General features: G+C 24.8%; 1 protein-coding gene across 1 annotated transcript in view; it reads right to left on the bottom strand.

Moving 5' to 3' along the window:
* LOC145834199 (epidermal growth factor receptor-like) overlaps positions 1-9,376 on the bottom strand; it is a 33,504-nt gene extending 24,128 nt beyond the window's left edge. Inside the window, exons 1-8 of the mRNA XM_082941575.1 lie at positions 9,282-9,376; positions 7,685-7,821; positions 6,004-6,161; positions 5,672-5,826; positions 5,286-5,357; positions 4,549-4,661; positions 4,301-4,439; positions 3,636-3,740 (exon numbers count right to left, since the gene is read on the bottom strand). Of these exons, the coding sequence (XP_082797701.1) occupies positions 3,636-3,740; positions 4,301-4,439; positions 4,549-4,661; positions 5,286-5,357; positions 5,672-5,826; positions 6,004-6,161; positions 7,685-7,821; positions 9,282-9,354 (952 nt within the window). The 5' untranslated portion in view covers positions 9,355-9,376. The remainder of the gene's footprint in view (positions 1-3,635; positions 3,741-4,300; positions 4,440-4,548; positions 4,662-5,285; positions 5,358-5,671; positions 5,827-6,003; positions 6,162-7,684; positions 7,822-9,281) is intronic.
* Between the last annotated feature and the right edge of the window lie 3,989 nt (positions 9,377-13,365).

Genomic DNA, 13,365 nt, shown 5'->3' with positions numbered 1-13,365 from the left:
TCACAAAGCTTTAATTTTTCATAAAGCTTTGATCATCAGCCAGTTAAATTCAAAATACAAAGCACTGTACTAAACAAAGATACAAAAGTTATGCAAAAAAACAAAAAACAGTATGACGTAATATTGTACATTACAAATATTCAGTACAAAAATCGATCTACCTTCTAACTAATTAAACAACTAAAATTAACGAAAACAACAGTTAATTGACTATAAAATGCTTCAAAATTTGTTGTGTTTTAAAAGAAGCTTTTTTATATGTCGACAAGACGATATAAATTCGCTTCGCTTATTTAAACAACCTTCCTTTTTTAACGCATACATAACGGCTGTTGATTCTTTTAAGCACAGCCTACAAACAGGGTTGTTACCATCTGCTATTGGCTGTGCTCTTTTTATCACCTCCCAAGTTAATTTAAAATCAATGTTTTTGCGCTTAAGGCCGCAAACATACTTCGAAAGCTCAGTTTCATTTTCGTATACACCACCTTTAAAGGATTTTTTATGGTTGGCATACCGAAATCTGAATTGAGTGGAGCATAGGCCGATGTAGAACTTCTTTTCAAGGTCAGAGTTAACTGTTGCCTTGTAAATAATGTTCTCTGACCGGCAATTGCCCCCCTTCAAATTGTATTTACAGCCACCGGCGCAATTACACTGATTTTTGATTGAATTACTTTTGTTTAAAATCCTTTGATTATGTGACTTGATTAATCTCTCCAAATTCGCCATACATGAATAACTGATTCGCATATTATGTTTGTTAAATATCTTTGATAATGGTTTTTTTTTGTTGAAATGTTAATGTTGAAATCGTCTTGTCGACATATAAAAAAGCTTCTTTTAAAACACAACAAATTTTGAAGCATTTTATAGTCAATTAACTGTTGTTTTCGTTAATTTTAGTTGTTTAATTAGTTAGAAGGTAGATCGATTTTTGTACTGAATATTTGTAATGTACAATATTACGTCATACTGTTTTTTGTTTTTTTGCATAACTTTTGTATCTTTGTTTAGTACAGTGCTTTGTATTTTGAATTTAACTGGCTGATGATCAAAGCTTTATGAAAAATTAAAGCTTTGTGAAACATATGTTCCAGAATTTTTAAAATCGCCATTTGAATAAATTATATATATATATATATATATATATAGATTTAAAAATAAACTCGTTTGATATTTCATCTGCTTTATTTAAAAACTTTTTTAATTGATTTATTCTATTTTATAAATTATTTGAAAAAGTGTACTGCTTATTAAAAAAATATTTTTGCTTATTAAAAAATTATCAAATTTAATTTTTTTTTAAGATATAGACGTAGTAAAATTTGTTATTTGATCTTCAAACATTCATGGATCGAGATCATGCTTGTCAGAAGTATAAGCTTATTGATTGTAGTTGTTTACTCAAGCGTGTTTTTTTTGTTTTTTATTTAATCAAAAGCTTGTAGCTAGCCACTCTCTTACAAACTTTAGAAAAATGTCAAAACGAAATGCAACTCTGACTGTAAGTGTTATTGCAAAGGGTACACGTCATTAAATAAAAGGCAGATACTTTTTGCGTTTGCATTTACTATCTACAATACAGTAACCTCTCGCAAATCTACGAACTTGTTTTAGTTACGCATTTTAGAGTTATCAAAATCTAAGAAAATATTAATTTGGAAAACATTTAATAATGTAAATTTATTGTATGTATTGAATTACTATAACTTTAAATTTGATTTTTTTTACAGAAAAAAATAGGTTTTAAATATATATATTTTTAAATTTTAAGACTGTGCGTTTCACAACGAGCCTATTGAATTTTATTTATTTGATTTTTCTATTTTAGGTGTCTGAGGCCCTCTTATACTTTTAAATCAAACAAGTTACAATGGTAAATTTCTCCCAAACTTATAGCATGAAGTTTCATTTCAACTTAATAAATATCTTATTTTTAGCTCAGTTGTTCCTTGCCAACCTACGAATTAACTTGTCCTGCATGATATAAAAGAAAGATCATTTTCTAATACCATGCAAAGCAAGTTTAATCTTACATACGCAAGAAACAATGAAGAAAAAAAAAGTTTACACAGACATAGTTTTTTTTTATTAAATAGCTTTTCACATATATGTACAACTTAAAAGAAAAATATCTTCTGAATAAAAAAAAAAAGAGGGAAAGTTACGATGCTCTATTTAATCAAATTCCTTATAAGAAAATAGCTAAAACAGTAGGTATTTTTGCTACCTCTTGGTTATTAACGTTCTTTTGTTTAGTTACGCACTTTTGCTGTGGACACAATGTGCGTAGATTCGCAAGAAGTGACTGTATTAGGGATTAATTATTTTCTTTTTGTCCAATAAAAAATATATTAACAATATTTTACTGAAATCTTTTTTTGTTTGATTTCTAACATATCAATTTATTAGAAAAATGTTTATAAAGCTCTCATTTGTTTTATATTCTTAGTGATTATTAGCAAAACACTATCAAAATAAAAATTAAAAAATATTTTAGAAGCTTCAAAGATAAAAATTACATTAAATCATATTCTTGTATATCGATTAGCAAGTAAATTATTATAGTTGGTAGGTGTCAAATATGCAGGAAGGGACACTTTTTCAAGGCGTCAATTTTTTACAAAGACACTTTTGCAGGTGTTTAAAAATTAAAGTTTTTCTAAAACATTTTTTTAGTTATTATTAATATTTTTTCTTGTTGTTTACTATCATTACCACCCCTAATCTTTACCCTTGGTCAGTAACTTTTTTTTCCCTATTTTTTTTCATTAATTTATTATTTTTTTTTTTAATTTTTTTAACTATCACTCTTACCCCTAACCCTTACCCTTTTTTGGTACTTTTATTTTTTTATTAATATTCTTTTTTGTTTTTATTTATACTTTATTTTTTAAGTTCTGTCGCAAAAATGATCTTCGTGCAAAAGTGACTTCGTATAAAAATGGCCTTCGTGCATAATGGCCCGTCCACAATTATAGTATAATATCAAATAATCTTCAAACAAAATTCAAAAACAAATGCTAAACTAAAGAAATATGCCCAAGTATGTTAATGTATAACGAATAAAAAAAAATAAGCCAAAGTTATAAAAAAGACAGTCCAAAAAAACGACTTTTTTTGTAATTAAAATAACTTAATTACATTTAAAATTTCAGAATGTTAATTTTTAAAACAGGTATATTTAATAGCATCCGTATTTACTCTATTGTGGTACGTGGAAGCAGTCAATGACGAAGCGAAAAAGGAAGAATACTCGAGTATAAATGGAAAAGCACCTTCAAGCCGTTTTAAAGCAGGGTGAAAAATTATAAACTCTGCATCTGAAGAAAAAATAAAGAGACGCAAAAAAAAAAACTTTGACCTCTAAATACTTGCTATTAAATCTTAAATGACAGTTATTTGAAAACAAACAGTCTCGATCCATGATTATTGGATATAGCAATAAGGCTATTACGAAATAATAATATGTAACTTTAAATGTTTGTGTTTGAGTTATTTCAACTTACCTAAAATACTGTACAATAATAAAAACAGACACTTCACAATATATGTTATAAATTTGGTTTAATAAAATTAAAACAAAAAAATATCTAATAAATCTTTTAAAAGAGATTAATCACTTAATTTACTTTTTTTACAACTGTATCCGCAATATTCACAACGACCATGTTGATTTTTTTCGTATTTTTCACTACATTTTGTAACACATTCACCACCTTGAATAAGAAACCGATCTGAAAAAAACAACTTATAATTTATCAAAGTAAAGCATCGTTTATTAAAACTTTATATTTTTTCTAGTTAGCACACTTAAATAACACAAAATAAGACAACAGAATAAGTACTAACAATCTCTTTAATTAATTGAAGCATATATAAAACTTAAAACTAACAAATATAAAACAAATTTATTTTATTTTTGAAAAAAAAAAAGACTGATACTTTCAAACACTTAAATTGTTAATATTAAATCAAAAATATGTTACAAAGAAATGTGATAAATATTTGTTTAAATAAAGTTAAAAAAATATTAGCTTTCATAATTCTTGCTAAAAAAACTAAACGAAACAAGTTTGTTGTAGTATATAACAACAAAATTTTAAAAGTACTCAATTTATTAAAGTAATAAAACAGTTTTATGAAGTTTACTTTTATCTATTCTGTTAAAACTATGTAAAATTGTTTTATTCGTTTAAAATAGAATACCTTTGTTGGTTTTCAATTACTTTAAGATAAAATTGTTGTATTTCTTTTAATCTAGTTTTAACTGAAAACTAGCATAAAAAAGCTAAACCTGGACATTGTTTTAGACACTGGTGTGATAGTCTGTAATATTCATGAACTTGGCTAGTATGATCACGAGCATCTAGGTTTTGTGTCAAAATTTCGCAAGACTCTCTACAGGTGCCTTCGACTACTACATTTTTGCAAGCCTAGTTTAATATAAATTTCAAAACATATTAGAACAAAGATTTTAACACATACGCAAAATAGATATGTAAGTTATTTTTAACTCATTGTTACAAACATAATAAGACTTACTATGCACTGATCTTGCCTTCCACCTACGCAACCACCCGCACATTGTGGGTGACAGCACTCATTTTGTCCCCAGCACTTCAGTCCCTTGCAATTTTTTTTGCAGCTTTTAGTAGCTTAACGTTGTATTTTGATTTTCACATAAGCTTAAACATTAGAAATTTAAAAAAAAATCTTTTGAGAATTCTATATTTGGAAGATTACTAGTTTGAACCGTTTTGAAGTCACTGTACGAGGAATAAAAACCTTATAATTTTTTTTTTGTTTTGTGATATACAACTTAAAAAACTTTTAAGTACAGAAACTTTAGTATTATAATAATCTTAGAAACCTTTAACAAATGTTTTATAAAATGACAGTCTAAGTTTTTAAATTGCAATAGTTACTAATATTCGGAACTATTTTGTTTTTTAAACTCTAGTTGAAATACATTTGACAAAACTCTAATAACTATGAAAGATGAAAAATAAAAATAAACTTATTTATTATTTTTAATTCATTTAAAAATTATAAAACTTTAAAATCTAAAATAAATGTGGAACAAAAATTACAAAGAATAAAATGTTGGTTGTCCTAATAAACAGACTTCTATAAACAACTTTTTTTTTACTTTAGGAAAATTATTGAATTTAGATTTTCTAAAAATTTTATTTTAATTTAAATCTAAACAAAAACTAAAATTTTTTAGATAACAAAACTAAGTTACTTTAAATTTAAAATAAAATTAAAATAAAACTTACAGCTTTTTTGACAATCTTTTTTTTCAGGACCCCAACACCCAAACTTACGTGGACAGTCGGCATGACACCTCCCTGTATATAAAAAAAAGATTAAGTTGACACAAATTGATAAACATTAAAAAAATACATAATCTTAAAATCTTATTAAAATTATATGAGTTGTCAGTTTAAAATTAAACTAGAATAATTAACTTACTAACCTAAATTATAGTTTAAAAGGTTTTACGTATCGAAATAAATATTTAACATTAACTTAATAATAACAAATTATTAGTAATACGTATATTGTTGCAAAATGAAACCTTTCTTTTAAGCAAAACAAGTACGTTTATCACTTATAGTCAAATTACATTGACTAATTTTTAAATTATAAACGTACAAGTCACCTTTTCTAATATTGCTTAAGCGTTTTGTATACACTGCTTTTTGAATGGTGGAATTAAGAAAAAAATCATTCCATTCTATAGTTCGTAAAAACTTAATTCCGGCAGGGTTCGAAAAGTACACACTTCCTCTTCTAATTTCCAACAAGTTTGGAAGCCTTTTTGAATAAAGAAAAAAAAAATTTAAAGTAAATAGATAAGATGATACTGTTATTTAATTTAAGAACTACTAAAACTTGTAAGATTTGTTTTATAAGTATTCAATATATTTACTATTTTACTTTTCTAAAGTTCAACAAGTAGCTATGTTATAAAAAAAAATACAGAAATCTTACTTAAAATAAGATGCTTTTTGAGGATCACGGCTAATAAAGTAAAGAGAATATTTTCCAGAAAGCAGTGATTCTCCTCTAATGAGTGTTAGAGAAGTTAAGTTCAGCTTTGATGGATTATCTGCCATAAGAAGAACGTAGCCGGTAACTTCTTTGACATTCTGTAAAATTTTACACAGCATTACATAACAAACATAAAGTTGTTTAGTTGTATAAGTGACCTTTCTCTTAAATAGCACTATGAACACACGACCAAAAAAAAGCTTGCTATCAGGAAGTGTGTATGTAATAAATGCCAGTCTAAATATAAAATTGCATTTTGAATACAAAACAATATGGCTCTAAAGCGCGTACCCTAAAAGAAGATTACTGTACTAATGTTTAGTTAAAAAACTTAGAAAAGTATCACTCAGAAATAAGTTGAAAAAATGGTAAAAAAACATTTATTTATGAAGATTAAAAAAAGTTTAAGCTAAAAACTATAAACAAACCAGTCACAAATTCTTTAAGTAAAACATTTTATTGAAGAAGTTGCTTCAATAACTCTAAAATAGTTTTTTTTAATTTTTAAAGGTTAGTACTACCCCTAGGAATATTGAGTAGAGCCGACTCTGACAAGTATATAACGGTATGTACTGATATAAAGAAAACTTTTTTGTAGTCAAATTTAAAAAAATAGTGGTCTGTATAAAGTATCTTAACCATAATTTTAAAAGTATATATTTATATTGAGGCAAAAATTTCTTTTACCATTGACTTTTTAAAATAATTTGCATTTTTTAATTAGAGTTTATGTTTTAATGTTACTGTAACAACTATTTATTTGTAGTTCTTTAAATATTAAGATAGTCAAATAAAAACGAATAAAAAACCTATTTATGTAGGATTTAAAAAATACACTAGTTATAATGAAGTCATACTTTAACTTTATAACTTGCAATTTTATAAATCAAACCGTTTACATAATAATATATAAATTTTTAGTTTTAAATAAGTAAAGTTTTAATAAGTTTAAGTAAAGATTTTTGTAAAAATTGATTGCGCTTTTGTTAATTTGTGTTTATACCAAAAAGATAATTTTTGTTATACAATCATTTTTGTCCTACTAATTTATCATTTAGAAAATTTTAGAATTTTATCTGGTTGCTTTTTTAGACACCACAAAAACTATCTTAACGAAAATAAAGGATAAAATGATGAGGTACTCTCTGAAGGAAATGGTACTTATAGTAGACTGTGCTTTCCATAGTCAGCATTGAAAGCAATGGATTTAAAAAGAGTAAATATCGTTTTCATTAATTTTAAAAGTTAACTTTTTACTTAATTTATATTTAATTTATTTCATATAAGAGAATCTAGTTCTATTTTTTTAAACTTGTATTGTGCCGTATTTTGGTTAGTTATCTAATTTATAGTATAGCTTTTTTATACGCTTTTAACGTTTATGTTTAAGTCATTGAGTATGTAAATGTCAATCAATTGCAATGTTAATTATTTTAGTTTACGTTGATTTTAATAAGATTTTTTAAAATCTTTAAAATTTTAGAAAGTTTAAATTATTAATCATTCTTTTTTTATATGCTTAAAGTTAAAGGTTCCTTAACATATACTTTTATAAGTATAACATAATTAACATTTTCTACACTTTAGGTTCATTCGTTTCAATAAACATATTTAAAAGAACCTGGAATAAGTTGTAATCTTTTTCACCTAAAAACGTAGCTTCTAGATTCCCTATAAAAATAGTACAATTTTCAAATCCTGATCTGAGACCTCTTCCTTTAGTTAAACCATTGTTTGTTCCATAACACAACTTTGAAGCTGTAAATTATTTTATATAAATTTTATAAAACTTAATTCTACCCAAAAAGTATTTAATAAAAACATTTATATAAAGATTATAATTTCATTTATTAATAGTTTACAAATCTAACACATTGTAGTTTTTTGTAAATGTGGTAAGATAAAATAGTTTTTTTGTACGCAAATACTTTATTATACATATAATTAATGCATATTTTACTCAACTTTGCATACTTTGAAAAAAAAAATCTAAAAATATTTTAACTAAAACATAATTTTGCAAGTAATTTAATGTTTTTTCAATCCGTAGAGCCGATCAAGTTTTATTGACCGCTAGTCTGAAAAATATTAAACATCACAAACAAATGCAAAAACATTATTTTAGATTTTCTGACGGGCTGTGCTTTTTTAGAACATAAGCATTTAAAGCTATATCATATTATATCTGGTACTTAGTAATACAAATTGTTTAGGGTCTGTTACGATTTTTATTAATTTTTTACTTTTACAATAACTTTTTTATCTTTTGTCATTTTTATTTTTCTAATATTTACCAAAAACATAATTCTGATTTTTAAACTATAAAAAGTATATTTAATTAACATGTGGTATTTAAACGAAATCAAAATATAATTTAAAGTTAAGAAAAAGTTTAGCATAAATATATGTACTTTGTACAGTACTTTTTCTTTAATCTAAACCTTACTAAATAAATCAATTCACTGTTAAAAGTCGATAATTTAAGCTTACTTTGTTCTTATTCATTATTATTGATAGTTAAAGATACTTAAAGACAAAGTTTATTGACGCCTATCATCTTTTTGTTTTGATTAACTAACAATAGTTCTATCTAAAACTATATTATAAGATATATTAAAGTATATAAACAAATATTTTTTTAAAACTACTGTTCTTAAAATTAAAAAAAAAAAAAAGAATAATGTTTTAATATTGTTACGGGTTTAAGCTTTGTTAAGTTGCTTTATAAAACAAAACATTGAACTAAATGATTGTTTTTCAAATCAAACATAGTGTACAGTTAACTTAAGAAGTATAGAATAAAGAAAGTCTGAATTTAATTTAATTAGAAGTATGATATTTGTAACTTCTTGTCAACTAGATAATTACTTGTGTAAAATTTATATTTTGATATTGTTAGAAAAAAATATTTTTATGCCAACGTTTTTAAATAGCTTTTATCAACAAAGTGGTAAACACAAATTCGCTTCTTTTTAAAACTAAGTAAAAATATTTACTTTTTTACAAGACTGCTTAATATTTTTAAGTGTGTTTTGTTTCCTAAATACATATAGATATTTTTTGCTTATCTTACTTCCATTATACATTGGTAAGATAATTTTTCATTCTGTTTTTGAATTAAGCATTGGTACGAAAGTTATATAAACTTTAACTATTTTATTCTAAATAAAAAAATAGTGTCTATATAAATAAACGTAATAAACATTTTTAAAACTCACTTATAGCATGAACTTGAATGTTGCTGTACAAAATCAAGAAGTTTATAATCACCTTGTAATATTTAATTAACATTTAAATGCTTACAAAAATAAATCTAAAAAAAAAATTCTCATTAATAAAAGCATAATTTAATCTTATGGTTAAAAAAGGCATAAATAATAAACTTTAAATTTTTTAAGTAAAAATATGTTTAAAACTATGTGTTTACGTACACTATTTTTAGTAGTTCTAATCTCGTTATAAGTGCTTTTTATATTGACAATAATTTTATTTTTTAAGTAATATTCAATAAAAAGTGTTTCTTTTTAATCTAATTTCTTTATTTTGCGTAGTTTAGCATATAACAGTTTGAATATTTTTACCATGGTTATAGTACTTTTAAACAAAACCGACAAAGCTAAAGTAAACTACTAGATCTTATACTTATCAAAATAGTCTCGCTAGATATAATTAATTATTAGTAATACAAAACTTATAGATATTGAATAGCTACTTTCTAACTTTAAAAAATTAAAAACAAATGTAAACGTTTAAACATAAACTTTAAGCAGTAGAATGCTAAAAACATAAAATACACTGTAAAGTAAGAGTAAAACTAATTCTATCTAGCTGAGACTCTTTTAGGGTAATTTGTATTTGTAATTTTAGGTAATAATTATTTAAAGTATGTGGTACGTCTTGAATATTTAGCTATTTTATATTGTCAATAGTACTAATCGATTATACACCTAATGGGTTAATAAAAACAAATTTTATTGACGTAGGTAGAAGTAAATATTTACATAACACTATAGCTTAATGAAAAGAAATAGATAAGAATCATACTAAAGTATGTAATAATCTATAATAAGTATACTCAAAGTACAGTAAATACTGTCATAATTTTCATGTCTGTTTAAAAAAAGAGTTCTATAATTCTGATTTTCTTTTTTATTTTAAGCTGCTTTAATAAGACTTTTTAAGAAACTAAGTTCAAGGAAGTTTCATAAAACCGCTAAATATAAGCTAAGTAATAATAAAAAGTGAATATTTATACAAAATCTTCATTTTCAAGATACAAAATTAAAACAACTGAGTCATGCGTGAATAAGCACCTACTAAGCTAGTAAGATGTGCAACAAATATTAGGGAAGTTAAGCACGAATACAAACATCTAAAATGTTTCATTCAGTAAAGTGAAACTTTTTCTTTGTTCTTGTGTGTTACGTCGACATTAATAATAAATTAGCTACGCACGTTAACAAACACATGTTTTAATCTTTTTATGTTTTCAAACTAAACTATTTTAGAAGAATATAAAATACTTATATTCTAAGAAGTTTTTATATTAAGATTAAATAATTTTTTACAGTACGAAACAAATCTGGTAAGCATGTAAAAACTCTAAACATAATGCTTTGCATCAATTTCTGTAAATAAATCGATACATTCGTTTCTAATTTAAAACTGCTTGTCTTCTATCTCCAGAAATTTTCATATCTAAGGGGATTAAAAAATCTTACAAAGCATTTTTATAAATATAAACACAGAGAAAAGAAATGAAGAAACTATAAATTCCAGTAAAAAAAAGTTCGCATTTTCTATACATTTTTTTCTTAATAAATGTTTTTTTGGCTCTTTATGCATGCTAAAAAAGTTGGTGTAAAGGTAAACAAAAAAAGTTGAAATTTTTCTGTTTTTCGTAAATAATGACCAGTTAGTTATTCGTTTACAAAGTTACAAACTAGTGTAAAAAACCTTTTAGTGCTCTAGAAAATTTATAAATTTAGTATTTCGTTTGTGAATGTTAAAAGATAAGTATTAAAACAAAATTAATATATGGTAAACAGCATTTAATTTCTAAAAAAATAAAACATATAAAAAGACATATCTGAACTGTAAAAAAACATAAGTAAAGCTATATCTCTTTTAAACAACTATGGCTAAAATTAAGTTGTTCCATGTATAAATAACATATTCCTTTTATTGTACTTAATTAAGTATACAAAAAATCTCAATAATATTCCTTACATGATCTGAAATTGTTTTGCTGTATGAAAACTACAGAAAACAAAAAAACAAACACTTTGTTCATTTAAGCTATGCTAGAAAGTAAATGCGAGGTAAAAAAAATAGTTTGCTCGTGGGTATTGGTTTGGTTAATTTCGGACAGATATATCATGACTTGCTGTTTTGTGAAATTGACTAGTTTCTTTATTTGTCTATGATATGATTTTAATCTAAAGGAAAAATAAAAAAATGTTGGACTATTTTCACGATTTTCGATAGCATTAACTGCAAGTTTATTTAATTTATTAAAATTAAGATTTTTAATTTATTACAATTTTAAAGCATTTAATGATTGCATAAGTTTTTTTAACAAATTACCTTTCAAGTAAATTATAGTTTATCACCTTTAAATCGTTGTCTTATATTAAACAAAACTGGTTAGAAAAAATTATCAACTTAAAAAAGGAAGTTAATAAGCTTACGCCATATGATTAAATTCATTTTGAAAAATTTAATCTACCAATAAACAATTAGTAGTTGTAAAACGCTACAAGTTTTTTAATGTTTTTACTGTTATATAATGCAATTGACAAGTGATGTGCAACTTGTTATAACATTATCGAGTACTAATAAACACACGTGAAAGTAATTTATTCAAAATATTTAAACAATCGTTAAAGAAATTGGTTTAAAAAAGGTGAGTAAATGTATTCTACTAAGTTGTATAACATTTTAATAACATTTAGATTAAGAGAAACTATACTTTTCAATTATGTAAAAAAATAAATAATTCCAAAAAAAAACTAAACTGTATAACTATTATAAGATATTTTTTTAGTTTAACCAATTCTTATTTTATCAAAAAAATATACATTCGTATTTATAGAAACGTTGCTGCAAGAAGAGTAACAGTAAAATAAAATATCTTAAAGCAAAAAATCCACTATTCTGTTTCTTACTGATAATTAAAAAAATATGCTCTTATAAAAAACAAACATTTAAAAAAACTCATTTTAAAACTATGATTTCCTATGCTCGATAGAATGCGACTAGTGTAAATAAGTTAGAAGTAGTTATCTACCGGATACACTATTTAAGATCCGGCCGGTTCCGGATATTTTTTCTAACTTAAGATCCGGCTGGATTCAATTCCAGATCTAACTTTTCAAACTAAGATCCGGCCGGTTCCAGTTCCGATCTATTTTTTAATTTAAGATCCGGCAGGTTCCGTTTCCGAATTTGGAGCCTAAATGTTTTAAGTTTTATGCAGTTTCAATACAGAATAACCTTATAGAATTTTATTCTTATAATACCATCAATTAGTAAAAATTGTTTAATACAGATATTAAAAAAACAAAAAATGATATCGTCTAAATGTTTTATTTGAACACTAGGAAAAAGAACATTGGAAAAAAATCTATCTATACGAAATTTAAGTTTAAATTTTAAATTTTTAACTACTTATACGACTAATTTTGAATTTTGTACTTGTACGACGTAAAAGAAAATTGAATTAAATGTTACAATACTTTATTAGGCGGTACTAGAGGAACTTGACCTGTTTTGACCAGTCTCACGACAACTATGAGTTTTTACATGTGATTTCAGTAGCCTTACAACCGTCTGTTTGAGATTAGCAAGGAAAAAGTCAAGTCGATACCTTGGATAAACATTTTTTGTAAGTAGAAACAAATCGTTATCATGAATGTTTATTCGTGTGCTGTTATCAATAATATAAAACCTTCTTTCGAAAGCCTCTTCTACATTTTCTGCTAAGGTTGTCAAGGTTGTTGAACTACTTTTATCTAGACCTGGTGGACTATTAGCTTTATGATTAAAGAACTTTTTTAGTACTGCTGCATTTGGGATTACACTAGACATCAATGCATTGTTTTTACTACACTTCTACGTTACTAAATATAAATGTTCGAGCAGTTCATTTAGGAGGCTAACAAGTTTCCATTCATCAGCTGTAAGAATATTTTCGGGCGTAAATTTGTTTTTAGCCATGTAGTTTTAAACATTTATTTTTTATTTTTTTTTAATCTTGTTAGCACTAGGTAGGTTGAGTTCGACCTTGTTTCAACATCTTGC

The sequence above is a fragment of the Thalia democratica genome, chromosome 4 (genome assembly GCF_965202585.1).
Source record: "Thalia democratica chromosome 4, ktThaDemo2.hap1.1, whole genome shotgun sequence".
Classification (NCBI taxonomy): domain Eukaryota; kingdom Metazoa; phylum Chordata; class Thaliacea; order Salpida; family Salpidae; genus Thalia; species Thalia democratica.
Note: the sequence above shows the minus strand (reverse complement) of the source record. Positions and strands in the feature narration are given on the sequence as shown.